The following is a 19086-nucleotide window of genomic DNA, read 5'->3' on the forward strand; positions in this document are numbered from 1 at the left end:
ATTTCCCATCAGTAAGAATATCATCTTAGTGGGTGGGGTGGACACTTAGTAATATTCGTTTGAAATTAAAATTAATTAATTAACAATTTGATTTTATATTTTTTATAGTTTGATTCAATTTTAAGTTTTAAAAATTTTAATTATTTTAATTCAATTTAATTTTTTAAAAAAATAATAAAAACAAACCAAACTGATTATTTATAATATAAAAATTAAAATTAACTAAAATTGAAATATTTTAATTAAATTTTAAAATATTAAAAATAAAATATAAATAATAAAAAAATCTAACTAATCTAACTAAATCAAATCAAATTAAACTAAACCAATTTTAAATTTGATTTTAAACCCATCCAACCAAATGTTAACTGCTACTTACCTGTAGGCAAATATGAATTCTTCTGGATTATTTGACACAACTTCCTTGTAATTCACCTTTCTTATAATCAATAAATGAGCATTTATCGCGGTGTCAAGGTATGCAAGGGCGACCCCTAACGCCACCTTTTGTGCTTAGCCGTAACATCCGCTAAAAGGTAATTTAAACAGACTAATCTCCTCATTGTTGAAAAAAAAAAACGAGTTTCTTAATATTACGAGTGCATATATCCAAACTGGACAGTCAAGCAAGCTCTCCTCCAAGAGCCCTCTTTATCTCCTTAACAGTTATCACTACTAGGAGTGTTCCTTTCTTATTGTTATTTTCGGGAAAATATATAATCTGAATAAACATCACAAATTATGAAAAATAAATACACACAAATACATACATATTTAATCAGCTACTGGAAAACTACATTGTTTTGTCGCTCAAAAGCAAAGTCGCTTAATAAGGTACATACATATGGTAGCAAGAAGGAATCACACTAGAGTTGCACAAGCATCTTTGATGTCAGAGTCACTCAAAACTACTTCTCCTTTCACATATGATAGCATAACCTATTCGAATTGCAAAAAAGTGTTCAGAGAGAGCAGATAAGACAAAGTGATCAGTTTGTTATTGTGATCTAACACGCCACACATCACACACACGCACAAAAAAAAAGCGTTCAAGCAAAATACCATTACACGCTTGTACCTACCATGCCATATCTATCAACCATTCAACCATATGTATGCAACAACACCAAGACAAGGTTGGCATTTAAGATCGCTGGAGCAACAAAGTAACCGGCCCCCCCCCCACCCCCCCTCCTTTTTGCTCCTATAATAAACAAGAGCATTAGAAATATTTCTCTCTCACCCAGCCAATCTGGCATGCAAAAGACAATGCTTAAGCAGTCAAAGGTAATCACTAAAACATGTCGGATTCCAAAGTACAAAAGAATGTCTACATGACTTTTTTTTTTTTTTTCAATTCCCTTCCAGCAAAAGAATTAAGCTTCCAAATAGTCAAAAAATTTGAGGAACAAGGGAATGCATAGGGGTCCCACAAATAATTCTGCTGAAGAGAGCAATAAGAACCACCAAATCAAACTAACTCATCACTTCAGTTCTTATTACTCGCCCAAAACAGACTTCAACACCACCACACAAATGAATCTGCACTCTGCAGCATTCAGAATATATCTTGGAAAAATGTAAGAGCAACTGTGGATCATGAATCATCAAAAATCAATACAAAGAACAATGGTTCCTAGTATTAAGTTGACAGGCACAAACCTTCAAAATTTCCAGATACAAATTAAACTCTAGATCAGATGACCTGTCATCTGAATCATGCTACATGATCTCCAATTGCTACTGTATATAAGTGACCAAAAGAAACAGGGAAAAGGGGGAAAGGTAGATAAATTAACATCAATGCACATACAAAGAGCTTCAGTTTGAAGAAGTTTCACTAACCCATCCTTCATTCTTGGAGAGGTTTGAAAAGGAAGGATGGTTTTGGTCCAACAGTATAAAATGTTGACGCACTGGACAACAGCATAGGCATCGATTCCAGATGTCTGGGCAAAATATACTGCATGCTGCTTTCCAACAGTTAACGTATCTACAAAGGGGAAAGAGAACAGCTGCCACCCAAGACATGTTCAAGGAAATACCAGCTTGCAGACCCCAGACAGATTCCTTCATGATGCAAAGGCAGGGTTCATAGACATAGTGGCATCAAATAACTCACTTACCACCCATCCTTGAAGAGCAACAGGTAGATGATGACCTCTGGAAGTTAGCCAGCATCAATCCAAGAACACTGAAATAAAAAAATAATAACAATAAAAAAATAATAAAAAAATGTGACTTCCAAGTTTAACTCATGCACCAAAAGCTAAAATCCATCCATAAAAATCTCAAGTCAAATAGATGGACAAAGACAATGGGGATCCAGATCAACTCGTTTCACATAATTTGAAGGCAGCCAAATGGAAAAATAAATACATACTGAAAACTTATGAGCCTCATGGATTACTGGATTGTGCGACTGGGCATCTCTACTGCCATGATGATTGCTTATAACCTTCCCAGCCCTCTGGCTCTTTCCTCTTCAATATGCCACTGCTTGCCACTTGAAACATTCTCGAATGCTCCTCTGCAATGGCCTGTGAACTGGCAACGGACAATTGCCTTGATGCAAGGGAACCTGTCTCATCTCTCCCTTCCAAGTCTGGGCCCAAAGGCCCTGCATTGAGGTCAAGACCTTGCCTTCCCCATTTCCTACTACTCTCAGAGCCACTGATATTGCCACTATCCTGGAGGCTAACAACAAAAGGCCTTGGGTAATGAGACGGAACTGCACCAGCAGGAGCTAACACTTGAGAATGCACCGCGGGAAAACAAAGTCGCCCACCAGATGATGAATCCAGATATGTTGTTGAACCAACTGAAAGGGTTGCTGATGGCAGAGGAAAATTGGTCCCAAAAGGAAAGACTGGATATTGAAATGGTGGAGCTGGAAAGGGAACTGCTGGAGCAGATGATAAAACTGGCCCCCTGTAGACATCAGGATTAAATGGTGTGCTGCCAGTAGGGGGACCCAACATCCGTTGAGGCCCACCTGGGGTGACCATTGCAAATGACTGCTCTCCTCTATCAGGCAACATAGATTGAATGGCAATAGCTGCATAGGGATTCCCTTGAGGAAGCCATGAAGAGAAGTTACCCATTTCAGTGTTGTTTAGCCTAAGGCCAGAAACAGATGGTTGTGAAGATGCATTATTCCTGGTGGTCTGGCCAAATGGAGATGGTTCAGCACTCCCCTCATCTGCAAGAGGCCCATCATTCAAATCAAAATCCCTGCGTATACTTGACTCACCATTAAGAACTGCAACTGATGATGATTTTACTGCCTGAAGACGCCCATCCATCCTACAAGTATTACTTCTAAAATGATTGCCCATATCACTTGAATCCTCCACTCTATTCAAATCAAGGTCAAGTCCTCCAGAGCTCCGAACAGCAGCAGAACCCATTAATTGATCATGAGCTGGATTATGATTATTTGAAAGATCAAACACAGCAACTGAGCCCCGAGCAGAACCTCGAGATGCCAAATCCTCAAGGACTCTTTCATCTGGAACATTCAAGTCAAAATCCAATGGTGGACGACTGGGCTTGACCACAGCTGCATCAGGAAAAGAGATATTAATTGTACCTACTGGCATCTCCAAAGTTTTTCTTGGCTCAGCTGGCCGAAAGGCACTTGTGGCTGCTGATCCCTTCCAACCGAGTTCACCCCTATTCTTCAGTAAGTCCTCTGGAGGAATAAAGGGCCTTTTGGCAGCAGAAGCCACAGTAATTGAAGCAGGTAAACCACTAGAGGAGGAAGAAACAGGAAAAGGCAAAGGGCTAACCAATTGAATACCAGAAGAATATTCAGTTGTCCTCGAGTTATTTGGTTCCCCATATCTCCCATCATCAGTATTGAAGCCTTCATTTAGATCAAATTCCAGTTTCGCTTCAATATTTGCCACCCGTACAGCACATAGTGAAGCAGCATCTGCAGCACCAGATGTACTTTCCTCAGCTTCATCAGCATCAGTGCCAGTCAACTTCAACCTTCGACACTCTGCTTCTTGTTCTGGTTTTTGCACAAATGTGGGTGACGCGTTGCTCAGAGCTTGGGCACTGCTAAGTTGTTCTTTAGGTTTATTATCTTCTACACTCCCTTCCAGATTCTCAACCTTGCGATCAGAAACATTTGAAACAAAATTATTTTCTTGTGTATTATTTCCCCTTTCAGCAGGCTGACTCCTGCCATCCCTTTCACCAGCCTTTTCAGTCTTCACCTCCCAAACAGCAGTTTCAGAAAAATTATCTTTACCAAAACCAGTAGGATGATGCACATCCCCCACAGTTCCTTCTGCAAACTCAGAGCACATGACAGCAGGAGGTTTTTGCTCTGCTTTCACAGTAAGGTTAACCTCTTTGTTCATATTTTTCCTGTTGTCACCATCTATCTCCATTGATGGGCCAGCCAATGATCCTTCAACAGATTCTGTCCTACCTTCCAATCTTGAAACATCAACCCTACTCTCACTTTGAATACAACTATGCAACTTATCTTTTGTATAAGATATGTCATCTGCCTTTTCCTCCCATGTTTCTTTGTCAGAATTAGTTGTTTTATCTACCGAGCTTGAAGAGAGCAGAGTCACCGAAGTGGCTAGTGTTTCCTCTGATTTCACATTGTTTTGTAGGCAAGGTTCTGTGACTTTCTGCACATCCATATTGGAAGAATTTGAATGCCCATTACGCACCTCTGCTGGTTTTTCTTCCGACAAGGATACAATTTTATCCTCCGTGCTCTTGGTCAGTGAAGTATCAGTACCCCGCTTCTCGTGTTCATCATCACCGCCATCAACTGTCTGTCTCATATCATCACCTGAAGATGACTTAAGTCTTGAATCAATGCTTGTGCAAGAGTGTTCAACAGCCGTGATGTTTCTTTGTGGAGAATTATCTGGAGAACCCATATCTGATTTTGATATTTCCCCGGCAGCCACACTAGCAAGCAGGTTCATTCCAGCATCATCCCCAGCAGACATGGAGGCATTTACTTCAGAGTACTTCTCACAACTTTCAATCAAAGCATTTATTGAGCTGAAAGAAGCTTCATGCAACTTCCCATATTTATGTTCATTTCCAGATGATGAGGAAGCAGGTTTTGGAACATCTACTAATTTCCTAGTGTCTTCAACAGTCCTACAGTTCTCTTCTTCAGGAACAGTGGCAGGGGACCCATCCCCCTCATCAGATCCAGTAAGCACCTCTTTGAAATCATTGCTTTGCCATGACTCATTATTTACATCAGGCATAATACTAGCCCGACAACAATCATTCTTTTCCTTCAAGTTACGATCAAACTGCTCATGCTTCTCTGAAAGGAGCGGAGAAGAAGCTCTACTATTCATGACTGAAGGGTCTTCAAGAGATCCCCCACTGGCACATAGTGCAGGACTACAACCTCTATTGGGGATTTTAACAACCAATTTATGATTATTACCCTCTGTCAAGGGAACATCAACTGCCTTCTCAAATGTCAAACTGGACTGAGATAACTTTTCAGCAGCCTGGCTTCTATGCAACGAAGAATTCCTACTTGAACTAGTCTCCCTTTGGGTCCCAGATAATGTTGAACCTTGGATGCCATTGATTGATTTACGATGTCGAGAAGAAGCACCAATGACCTTATTTGCAGTCATCGAAACAGCAGTAGAACTCCTCGCATCCTCCTTTCCAGAGACCCCTCCAGTTTTGGCATGATCGCTGGAACAAGATTGACTATTGTTGTGGGACTGACTAGAACTGCTGCTTTTCTCCTCCCTTAGAGCTACAATAGGATGGTCAGAGGCACTACTGACACCAATATTGTGGGTCTGTCCTTCGTTTAAGCAGTTACCAGCTGATGCAGAAGACGGCACAGATTTCATGGATCCTGGAGAGCCAGATGCAGACTTAGTTGCAGTTTCCACCTGTAAGAGCTTGCCTGGAGCATTTTTTGAGGCTGAAAGTTGTGTAGCTGAACTCTTAATTGCCACCTCAGAAGATGTACCAGAATGTCTGTTCCCACCATGTGAAACATCTGGAGGTCGCGGTCTTCCAGCCCATGAGACAGCCTGGTTAGAACCAGACTTTGCATCCATTTCAGCCTCAACACGTTTCTTCCACGTGTCAACCAAACTCCTTGCTTTCTTTTGAATTTCCAAGTTCTTGTGTGTTCTCAAATGATTCACTGACTTCCCAATGTTACACATTTGCAAAGCATGAAGATTTACAGGGAGTTTGTCAAGCGCACCGAGTAAAATGAACAGAAATTCCTCAACGGATTTATCGCTATCCTTGTGGCTGCTACCATCACCAATCTTCCCTTTGTGTACCTCCTGCAGCCACTCATCAAATACAGGCAAACCCTTGACCTGCACAAACCGATTAAGGCAATCAAACTTATCTGTGGCTGCTATAACACCAGCCAGTATTGACCGGCCCACCAAGTCTATCTTTTTCTCATTTCTCTCAGGAACCATGAGTTGCACCAATTTTTCAACACCTTCAGAGTCAACAAGCCCCCCTTTTTCAGTAAATTTTGCAATCTCAGTTTTCCAAATGCTTTCTGGTCTGCAGTGACCAGAATCACCATAATCCAGCTTTGAACAACGTTCTCGTTTAACAGGCTCAGAACCTTGATCAATTCGTTCCCTTTTCTTTCCCTTAACTTGAGAAGGAGTAGATGACACACTATTTTGTACACTATCTGAGCTGGGTTTCAACTGTGAAGTGGATGTTGGACCATTCGTTGGTTTTGGTGAATGCCCACCTTGGGACACTGTCGCATGCATTTCTATGTGAGTTTTACACAATAGCTGATCTACTTCTTCTTGCCGTTCCTGTTCAAAAACGAATATTAACAGTCACACAATGTCAATTATCCACAGCAAAACACATGAATGCGTCCAGAACTTACATTAATGTAATCTTGGTCGGTAAGCCACCACAAACACTTGTTTGTAATGTCATAAACTCTCCGGCACACAAATGAACAAATTCCTGATGGAAGTTCAGCACCTTTAGGAAGGAAAGCAACTCTACACGGATGAAGTAGTGATGCAGCAGGAATCTCATCCTTATGAAAGGAATAGAATATTTCGTTTGGCTCAGCTTCCAAAAGGATGCCTTTGCCAAGCTTTAATTCAGAAGGTCGATAAAGCCAATTCACACCTAACTTTAACTCGTCTTCTTCACCAGTAGTGGCCCAACGAATTATTCCAATGAAAGGAGGGGAATCTTGGGGTGGTTTGAAAAGAGCACAATCTCCAACATTGATCCTGCGTCCATCCTGTTAAGATTGAAAAATAGAAAGGAAAGACTAGCAAATAAATTTATCTGAAAATGAAAAGTAGCTAAACAGAGCAGCAGTTCCAAATCTTTAAAATTTAATAAGCTCCAGAAAATGCAGTACAAGCTTTACACAAAATCACCAGAAATAATTCAAGGTATCTTAACCCTCACAACAAACACTCATTATAATGCATATTACAGTACCATAACAAAATCTCTGGATTCAAAGGTTGCTATTTCTAATTTCAGAAGTGGACCTCTTTCTCAGTTTTCATTAGCCACGAAGTCCTAAATGAATCTTGAAATATTATCCAATTACATTAGTGACCAAATAAGAAAAGACAAATTACCAAAGAGACAAAAAGAATTTTTTGAGTGACTGACTCCCATAGACAGAATTTTTAGAACAAGAAGCAATTACAATTAACTAAAAGAACCAGCTTAGGTCACATGGGTTCCATTATTCACTTAATAAGATATTTATTTTCAAGAAAATGGATTCCAAAAATAGAACTGCAAGTCCCTCCGAAAACAACAACTCAAGAGAAAGCTCCTAAGCATACAACCAGAATGTATAGATTACCCTTTAACTATCCTTGGAACAATGCACAAGCAAAAATTCCATGTTAAATAACAGCAACGAAATCTTAGGATCAAGCCTCTTCAAAAAGATAAACTAAGGAACCTGGATAAATTCCAACCTCCTAAACAGCATCAATCACAATTTCACACATGTCAAACTGTTAAGACACTCCTAAAAACACGATGTTTTATTTTCCTTGCAATGCCTCTGAGAGTAACTTTGTTTTCACTTTACTCTCCTAACCATAGAATAGGAATCTTCACCATAGTTACCTAGAATGTGAAACTCTTAAACTGTGGTATAGATATGCAGTACTCAATATGCAGGAGCAGGTTAGTTAGTACACTACTTTGATTCATGGTACACTTAGTAGGTGCTACAACTTAATTTGCAGACATGAATTACATTACTCGTACGTATCTCATATTCAAGTGGTATTTCTGAATTTATTTTCCATACTACATAAATCGATAGATATTGGTTTAACATTAATTAATATGATAAACTTTTTAACATAATATACATTTTATTTAAAATTTAAGTCATTTTATTATTGTAAACAATTAAGAAATACTATGTAGAAAACTATTTTACAGTCAACTAGTCAAATGAATTTTACTGTCCCAAAACTAAGATTCCGCAGCTGCAGTGATACCTAACCCCAATTTCACACATCATCATCATCTTTGCTTTGCTGGAACCTTATTTTAGCAATCCAGCTTGTACCCTCTAGCTATCACGCAAATTGGAAATGTGCAACCCATATAGCAATACCCAAGGTTTTCACTATTAACATACAAACAACTAGTGAGACGGTTGTATTTGGCGAACAAAGGAAAACTGGTCACAGAACATTTTCCTTGTCAATGGATAAAGTAAGCATTTCAGCGGAAAAAGTTCTCCCAGTTTAAAAATAAAGAAGCTATTAACATACAAACAACTCTCACTGACTACAGATATTTTCTTTTTTAGAGTAATTATCCTCCGATTAAAGTATTTAATGGAAATGCAAAGACATTGTAGGAGGAAATATTCTCATTGTCATCTTCATCAAACAAGACTTGATTAGTATTACAACCAAACAGCATAACATATTTTTCTTCTAAAATATTTTCTAATATATATATAATTTCATCAAGGAAATTACTTTCTATTTAAGAAACCAGCCACAAATAAGCTTTATAGGACATCCCCTCACATCCTATGATTTTCAAGAATTGCAACATCAATATTTCTGCAACACTTCGTATCCATCTTATTTTAGGATTTATTCAAAAAAAATTATCTTAATCCAAGCAAAGGACTAAGCACTACAAAATGCCATGATATACTTGACCTAGGAACAACATGGATCTCTAATAAAACAAGTTTGGAGGAAAACCATATAATGGGAGGGATGATTATCCAAATCACAATTTCCCCAAACTTTAAATGCAAATTTCAGCTCCAATTTATATACTTTTCACATTCATCTGGACTCAATGAAAAAAATCCGCCAATCGATGAAATTACAGTTTAACCATAGCAAAAGAACACATCGTTAATAACTAGAAGCCAATGAATCTAGCAGGCGATTGCAGCTGTTCATTTTTCATCGTCCATTCTCCCATGCAACCCCACAAAAGGAGTGAGATGGCAACAGATATCGTTTCTAAAGAACACCAGAAGGACCCCAACTCCAACATCAAGCAATACACGCCACTCCATCATTTCAGTCCATTCTTTAAAGTTCCATATATCAAACAAGTTAACAGGCATAATTCACCAAAATTAAATTTGCTGTCTCAAAGTCTCCCAAATCATGCCCGTCAACTTCCCCAAATTTCCATCAATGCAGGCCAAACAACACACAATTACAAAAATATTCGACCCGTTTTCGCATTAACCATGCATACTCGATCCCTTTTCGGCAATCACACAAATCTGTGAAAGATCAATTCATGTACACCTTCGCAAACGCCGAACCCAATCTACCCCTTCAAAACCCCCCCCCAAAATCACGACATCAACCAAACCTAAAAATCAAAATTAAAAGCAACCCCAGCAAAGGGGAAGAAAAATAATAAAGAACATGGAAGGAAAAATACCTTGCAAAATGAATTAGCCGGGAAAACCGAAGAAGAAGACGAGGAAACATCACAAGCTACAACCGAATTGCTATGAGTGAGTCCTTTCCACATGTGCCGACCCGTTTTTCTTTCCTCACCTGCCCGCCCATGCATAGCCTTGCATTTTCCCCCTCGAGTAACATCAATCCCGTCTCCTTAATTCAGAAACCGAATCCTGCTCCACTTCCTTATATCAATTCACCAATTTCAAACCCTTGATCCACCTCCAAATCCATCCTTATACCATTCTCTCCAGAATCGAAACCCTAATCTTCAATTTCCCGAACGAATTCAATCCTGCGACCTCTTCTTCGTCAGATGAATAGATCCCACTGGAGCTCCAATCCGTCGAATTGAGGAGATGTCGATCTACAGAACGAAACTGAAGAATATTTAAGAGAGAAAAATATAGAGAAAGAAAGAAATCGAAGAAAGAGAGACGGCAAAAATAAAAGTTTCGGTACTTGGTAGAGCAGGGGCGGGCAAGGTGGGGGCTGATCGGGCAGCTCGGGCAGGTGGAGGAAAGCGTTACCTGCGATTTTCCCTTTTTTTTTTTTTTTTCAAGTTTACTTTTAGAATTTTTTGGTAGGGGGAACTTTAAAGTAAATTCAGTTTTAATAATTATCATAATACAAATTAAAATAATAATCGAATTTGTTGAAAATAATTATAAAAATTACTTTTTGCAAAGCAATGAGTGCATTATTAAATTTGTTTGTGAAAATGTTAATTTTCAAGTATAAAAAAATTTAAAAATATTATTAATTGTAGTAAAAAAAATAATATAAACTAATAACAACTTTTTAAATTTAAACTAATAACAATTTAGTTGGTAATAAAAGATGTGAAATATAACAAATAATGTGAAGATAAAAAGAGTTTTAAAAATGTATGAATATTATAATGGTTTTAAATAACCTAAATATCACACAATTGTTTTAGCAGTTTTTTAAATATATTAATTAATTTCGGCAAAAGATTGAAATATTAAATCTGGAATCTTATATATAGCATAATATATAAGATTTAAAAAGATAACAACCACTTAAAAAAATTATAATAATAAGCATTTTCAATTAGTGTTAGTTTATTTGTTCTTATTTCATTTTTAAGATATAATAAGTAAAAAAATTATTGAATTTGAGTTTTTTTTTATTTATTGATTAATTTTAAATAAAAAAATAAAAATATTATATGTTATCTTGTAATCTATTAATTATTATTTACAATTTATGTCTTTGAACCACAATTGTTAGATTTATCTGTTGCAGCATCAAAGTTAATTTTAATAGAACCTGCAGGGGGCGGAGTCCATGGAACTGAGCGAGGTGGAGCAGTGAGACTTATAGGTGGGACTCCTATTACTGTTTGAAATTCATCCAAATATGCTTGTGCAAGATGGAGAACCTGGTGAGGAGTCTGGAAAGAATTCTTGAAAGTTGCATGATTCTGACTTTTCCATATAAACCAGGGGATAAAGACCACTAAAAGAGTGAGATGTTCACTCCACTGGAATGGTCTGCCTTCCTCATCTATAACAATAGCTGCAACTGAATCATAGCCATTTTTGAAATCAATTACACCATCAAAATTGATTTTTACCATTCCCGGAGGAGGCATCGTCTAAGAAGGAGATTAAGTATTTTCAAGATCATGAAGGCCCTGAATAGAAGAATTAGTTGACATGAAATCATCAAAATAATCTAAAACTATAGAAATAACCTGAGTGGGGTGTGTATGTTGCTTCCTTAACAACAAACTATTGCAATTCTTCCAAATTCTCCATAAAAGGAAAACCATCAAAAGAATAAGATTATTATCCTACTAATTAGTATTGCTCCGCATAAACTGTAAATAAGAGGGATCTTAGAATTCTCTTGTGGAGATGCTCTATTGTCAGTAGTTTGTCTTGCAAAAAATTTCCACAAGAAGATGTGCAATTCAGGTGGAAATTTAAGTTTCCATATGAATTTCCGTAATTCTTTATTACTGCTTGATCTGGTCCTGCTTTCGTTTCACTTTTAGTATAGCGTTGCAGGTGGCATGTAAGGTGATAGCTTGATTTAACTGAATAGATTTCTGATATTGTATAATGCTAAGCTAGATAGTCTTCTCTATGGAAGAGGCTAACATGAATGCTCAAATTATTAGATATCTCTTCCTCTTGACACGCTTCTTTTAATTTATTTAAATCTCAAGAGGAGGAGCGATAGTTGATCAGCTGCTTAACCAAACTATGTTTGAGCGACCTTTCTCTTGCACGCCAATTTTAGTTTGGGCTGAAGCAATTTGGTGTTTGAGGTCTCCTGGAGTATTCAAACTGAAAAACAAAGCTGATTTATCAAATTCATACTTCAACCGCTAGCCATCACATAAGTATGCAAAATGTTGGACTTTGTGAACTTTGACAAAAGTAGCTTTTAAAAAAATGATGGAGTCGTCTGCAAAAAGAAGATGCTTAATAGCATATCCTCTTTTGGATATGGATGTGCCTTTCTGATATAATGAGACATGCCCTCTGCACAGAAAAGAAAGAGACATAGCGAGAGGGTGTCACCCTGCTTTAAGCCTCTAAATAACTTAATAAGTCCGATTGGTGATAATAATAAGAAATAGAAGGAACGCACTCCATAATCCGGTTAGTCCAAGTCTGATGAAAACCAAAACAGTTTAGCATATGTTTAAGATTAGACCATTCTATGTACTTATATGCTTTACTGATATTAAATTTTAAAGCAAAACTATAATTTTTGTTCTTTCTCAAAATCTTCAAATAATGCATGATTTCATAGCAAATAAGGATGTTATATGAGTCTATTACTAATGAAAGCATTCTATTCTTCACTAATAATATCATGCATAAATGGCTGCACTCTATGAGTAAGGACTTTAGCAATAATCTTATAGAAAATTATGCATAAACCTATTGGTCTAAGGTCTTTTGTATTGTAAACCTATTTTACTTTAAGAATCATGGAGATTATTACATGATTAAACCTCTTAAGCATCTTTCCTCCTTTGAAAGTCAAGATTGCTTCACAGATGCAATTATGTGTGTAAATCTCTGAAAAAATAGCTTAGTTATGCCATCATCTTCTGAAGCTCTGATGGGATGTATGGATAATCCTACCTTTTTTATTTCTACTCTACTGGCTAGACTAATGAACTTTTCATTCATTACGCCTGTAACTTTAGTAGTGAACCCCTTCGTGACTTGCTAAAAAAAAGGATTAGAAGAGGGGTAATATGCTTAAAATAATCAATGGCAACATTAGAAATATTATTAAGAGAGATGCTATCTGCCATGACTATCTCTCTGTTTATAAATGTGATTTCTCCTTCTTCTTTGCAAAACTTTAGCATGGAAAAAGGAGGCATTTTTATCCCCCTTCTATCATGCCTTCTGCACCAAACAAGCACTTCTTTGTTTAATTCTTGCATCAACATAGTTTCAATGTTTATGATCTCTACCTCATCCTAGGATGGCCGATTTTCACTTGATGCAACTGCGACTGAAGAAAATTGATTCTAGCTTTGGAATTTGTGTTGTTCAGCTTCCTTCAATTTACTAGATTATGCTTACAGATTTTCAACTTGGTGAATGTTTGTAACAAACTAAAGCCATCTATTCCTTGATTCCATGATGAAGCAACAATTTGGTCCACCTCTGTGCACTTTGCCCACTGAGCATCAAAGACAAATCTAAATTTTGGAATAAGATGATTATGTTCTAAAGGTAAAAGGATGGGCCTATGGTCGGATCCAATGTCCTCTGGACATTGAATAAAAGAGTTTGAGTAGCACTGAAGCCATAAAGATGTGCAAACTCCTCTATCAATATGCTCTTAAATATGATGTTGATTGTCCCTACAAATATCCCAAGTAAAAGGGGGTCTTATGAAGCCCAAATCAAGAACACCCATCTTATTTAAGAAGGATAAAAAAGATTGAATCTTTGCACTAACATAAGTACATCCCCCTCCTTTTTCTTTGATAATACGCACATTTGTGTAGCTTTAATATTTTAAAATACTTAGTTAATGAGTTTGATTCTATTTAAAACAGGTTAATTTGTTTGAATTTTGATATCTTGGTAGATTAAACTAGGATTAAAAAATAATAAGAGAAAAATCATATTTGGACTCTACATTCTAAAATCAGAAGAGTCATGGACGTAACCAAGTAGTTCACAAAAGGATAAGGAAGCAGAGTCATACTTGAACTCCAACTCCCAAATATACTTTATTATGGACTATGTTATGAACATAACATAATTGATGAAGAAGAATCAAAATCTTATTCTAAATTCAAGACACACACAGATAATCCTCGTCTGTCAAGATACATCAGACTCGATATTGATTTTGGCTACTAATATTTAGGTTGAGTTAGGATTTTTAGTCCTATATAAAGATGACATTCTGATGTACATAATCATCTCTCATTCTGAATTAGCTTTAGGAGGCTGAAAACATTTTTCTTCTTGTTGTGTTTCAGTCATACAAGTGTGGCTAAATTCTTCTTTTCAGTTAAAGAATAATTGAGGTTTCAGTTTATCTAATTGTGAGATCTATGTGATTCTATTGCTTTCTTAAATGTTCTTAATATTTATATTGTTCCCATGTCTATTGCTTATTATATTCTGTTGATTGTTGCATTAAGGCACCATTGCTCAACTGATAGGATGATTTGTTGCTATTCAGATTGATTATATCTGTAATTGTTTAGTTGAACTGAAATAAGTAGTGAATTAGATTGCATAAGACCTTCCTAAGAAATAGTATAATCTAACTTAAATTAACTGAGCGTCTCGCATTTATTAGTTAGAATAAGGTCCTTATTATTCTTAATGCTATAATTGGGTTAAATTTTAGGAGCGTCTCCTATGGTTATCCAAGAACTAGAACAAGCTAACGAATGTAACTTAGCTAGTTTAAAATCTAAGAAATGATTGGATATCTAAAATGTCTTCGATATCTATAACTAGTTTATCAGTAAATAATTTGAAATTATTTTTACATTTGTGATCAACCAATAAAATTGAAACTAAAATTATTCATTTGACTGAGTAATTCTCATCTTGATTATCTCTCTTAAATTTAACTGTTTGTTTCTTTGAATTAGTTTTATTTATTTTCATTTCTCAACATTCAAAATCCTCTTATTTTATTTTTATTGTTATTTGTTTGTTCATTTAATAGAATTAATTTACTTTCAGTCTATGTGAAATCGATCCTTCTTATCATTATCACAAATTTTGTTTTAAGCAGGAACTTATTTTTTGTGGTTTCTACGCCTATTAAATTTTGATGCCATTGCCGAGGACTGATTTAAATTATTTTATTAATTCTTCTAAATGACGCGTTCTAATCCTATAGGTAGACTCAAAATCAATCCAGAAATCAAAAAAACTGCAAGGAAGCTGAGGGGTAAAAAAAAACAAACAGTGAAATAGAGAAATTTCGTCTTCCAACATTGAAGAGCAAGAATAGGTCGTTGTTGAGGAACACATTGCTATCAAAAAATAGGTTGTGAGCATGGAGGAAACAACATCTGCTCGAACGATTCTTCTGGCAAATCTGACATAAAAGAAAAGATGGCTAAAGAGCAAGCAATACAAGATGATGACAATATTGATGATCCTCACCTTTACATCACCTATCCTATACTAAATGTACCACTATAGTTAAAATAAGGATTAATTCATCTCATCCTACCTTTAGGAAATGTGAAAAGGAAGATCCTCATAAACACTTGAAAGAATTTAATGTGGTATGCTCCAGCATGAGACCACAAGGAATTTTAGAAGAGCAAATCAACCTTTCATTTCTACCTAGTTGAAAATGCAAAAAATTGGTTGTATTATCTACCCCCAGGTTTAGTCACCACATGGAGAGAGAAAGTGAAATTATTTTTTAGACCATTTTTTTCCGCTTCTAGAGCATCTGAAATTAGAAGGGAATTTGGAAATCAAGCAAAAGGGCACAAAAACTCTCCATGACTATTTGGAGAGATTTACATGTCTATGTGCAAGCTGTCTTAGACATGACATTATAGATAAACAACTCATACTCTATTTTTATGAGGGACTCACAACCATGAAAAGACGCATGATGGACGCTGCAAGTGGAGGAGCGATATGTAAGAGAACACCCTGAGAGGTTAGGGAGTTAATATCCACTATGACAGCAAACTCATAGCAATTTGGACCCTACAAGTGTAATACCCGGCTAAATCTCTGGCGTCAGAATTCTAACCTTCCTACGGAATCCCTGTTGGAATCCGGAATTCCCGAAGCTGGAATCTCCTTAGAAGGGTAAAATAAGGTTTTTATAAAATGAATTTGAAAATTTTAAGGTTTTGAGTTAAAAAGAAGAAAGAAAAGAGTTTTGAAGGAAAACCCCAGGTTCGGCCGCCGAACCTTCAAGTTCGGCCGCCGAACCTTCAAGTTCGGCCGCCAAAGGTGGTGCCGCCGCAGGACCTTCCCTTTCGGCCCCCGAAGGTGGTTTATCCAGTCACCTATAAGAGGCCTTCAGCCTAAAAATGAGAGAGCTTTCTCTCCATTTTCAGGCAGAGGTGAGTCATTGCCCTTCCTTTGATGCTCCTATTATTTTTTCCTTCAAATCTTTCAGAAAATTCATGAGTTTTCTCTTGTTTTTGAAGATTTGAGCTTGAATCCAAGTTTTTAAACCTTGGAGACCTCCGGAGACCGTTTTACCTCATCTCCAAGTTGGGATTGCCGTCACCCTTAGATCTCCAAGAGGTAAGTTTAAATCTTTGCCTTTCCTATGTTTTAATCAAGATTTAAGAAAGGGTTAAGGGTTAATAATGCATGAAATGATTAGATCTAAAATTTTAGGGTTTGAGTTGGGTTATTAATGAATGTTTACTCTTGTGTTGTTTTTGTTGTTGCTTGTTAGGGATTAGGTTAGTTTTTATATCCCTTATGCATGATTGAGTGAGTATGTATGTTTTTGAGTTGTTGGGTGTGAGGATCGAAGAGTTGGGTGGCTGTGTACATAGGACATAATCGGGTTCTACCTTGCTGGAGAACCCAGGTTCGACCGCTGAACCTACTTGTGAAGGCAGACTTTTGGCTGCCTAACCTGCCCCCGAAAGCATGGACTTTTGAATCTGTGAAGGGGTTTAGGCCGTCGAACCTACCCCCGAAGGTTGCTGACTTTCGGATCTGTGAAGAGTTTAGGCCGCCGAACCTGCCTCCGAAAGTCCCTGACTTTCGAATCTATGAGGGACCTTCGGCCGCAGAACCTGTCGCCGAAAGTCCCCTGCCCAACCTTCCTCTGATTGTTTTGTGTACATGTTTTGGTATGTTTTAGGGGGTCTTTGGGGAGTTGTTTAGAGTCATGTAATGGTTATGTTTGATCTCTCATTTGAGTCCATCTGTGTAGGATCGGACCTGAGAGACCGTAGAGGCCTGCAGTGAGATAACTGTGCTAGTTTTAGGCAAGCGTCAGCTAGAAGTGAGTAGAACTGAACTAATCTATTGTTTTTAAAGTAACCAAACTTTTAAGCATGTTCATGCATCACGAATGCCATGTTTATATATTAGGATATTTGCAATAGAATTCATGAATATGATGCATTGCATAATTTACTGTTGATGTGGATGGATATTGGATGACCCACTAGCCCTCGAGTATGATATGATATGATATGGAAGTCCAGGTGAGGGCCATTCTACGCCCTTGGCAATATGTAAGAGAAAGTCTAGGTCGAGGCCCATTCTACGCCCCTGACATTATGGATATGTTATGTTATGTTATGTTTAAGAGGAAGTCTTGAGGAGCTCCGTCGGGCACTATTGGAATATGTAGAGGGTTACTGGTGACAAGTCCATCTTGATGTGAATTGTTTGTGTTGTGACGCATTTCATATGAGCATATATTTATTTAATTATTTTTATGTTCTGCTCACTAGGCTCTTGTAACTTATCCCTTTTCCCTAACCCCAGGTTTGCAGGGCTCGAGAAAGTCGGCATAGTTGCTGGTATAGTCTAATGTAATAGAATAGTGTGGACATGTAAATTTTAATGGATTAGAATTGTGCTTTGCCCTAGTTTTTATCTTTGAAATCCCTGTTAACATGATCCTTATGTAAAAGTTTTAAATTACGAGTTATGTTTGAACCAAGCATGAGGCATGTGATGTTTGCCATACTAGAGCATTTGATAAGGGCTCTAGTATGGGTTTTATGTTTTCAGTTTTGATACATGCACAGGTCGAGCCATTGTTCATGAAATGTTTAAGTTTTTGTGATAATGTATGATCATGTATGAGATTTTATCAGATACACAGGATGTATAGTAGGCTTGCTACGGGTTCCGACGACCTTAAGTCGATCTGAACCCTAGCGCCGGTAGTGGTCCGGTTTCCAGATTGTTACAATAAGACTCTCATAGTAGAGTTTATGAGGTAAGTAATTCTTCTGTTGAATCTAAACTTTCTCATCTAATCACTTTGGTTGAAAACCTTGTTATAGAGAAGGCACAACAAGTCAAGGCTTATAGAATTTGCACTAATATGGGTAATCCCATTGATATGTGCCCTTCACTTCAAGAAAACGACCAACATGTGGATGTTGTAAATGGGTTCCTAAGTCCTCCATAAAGGAAGTACCATCCTTTCTCAAAGACGTATAATCCAAGATGGAGAAACCACCCGAATTTTAGCTATAAGCAACAAAATTATTAAAGCTATCAGTCTAAACAAATTCACTACAAAAATTTACCGGATTAGTAACGGAAATTTCCGTTACTAATTATTAAAAATCCGTTACTAAAACTATTTAGTAACGGATTTGTAACGGAAATTTTCCGTTACAGTGAACCTCGTTGCTAATGCATTAGTAACGGATTTTCTAGTCCGTTACTAAATTAGTAACGGATTAGTAACGGAAATTCCGTTACTAAATTTAGTTTCCTTTTAGTTGGTTTTAGTAACGGATTTTTTTAGTAACGGATTTTTCCGTTACTAATCCGTTACTAATTATGAAAACTTAATAACAGATTTTTCCGTTACTAATCCGTTACTATTTTTATGAAAACTTAATAACAGATTGTTCCGTTACTAATCCGTTACTAAATATGAAAACTCAGTAACA

At 37.0% G+C, this 19086-nt stretch overlaps 1 protein-coding gene across 1 annotated transcript; it reads right to left on the minus strand.

The window, feature by feature from the left end:
- Positions 1-1581: 1581 nt before the first annotated feature.
- Positions 1582-10450, minus strand: LOC110599832. Its single transcript, XM_021736414.2, has 5 exons — positions 10431-10450; positions 9946-10348; positions 6902-7273; positions 2384-6824; positions 1582-2194 (listed from the first exon to the last, which is right to left on the minus strand). The coding sequence occupies exons 2-4, from the start codon at positions 10078-10080 to the stop codon at positions 2433-2435; spliced, it is 4899 nt and encodes a 1632-aa protein (XP_021592106.1). The 5' UTR covers positions 10081-10348; positions 10431-10450; the 3' UTR covers positions 1582-2194; positions 2384-2432.
- Positions 10451-19086: the final 8636 nt, after the last annotated feature.

The sequence above is a fragment of the Manihot esculenta genome, chromosome 14 (genome assembly GCF_001659605.2).
Source record: "Manihot esculenta cultivar AM560-2 chromosome 14, M.esculenta_v8, whole genome shotgun sequence".
Lineage (NCBI taxonomy): Eukaryota > Viridiplantae > Streptophyta > Magnoliopsida > Malpighiales > Euphorbiaceae > Manihot > Manihot esculenta.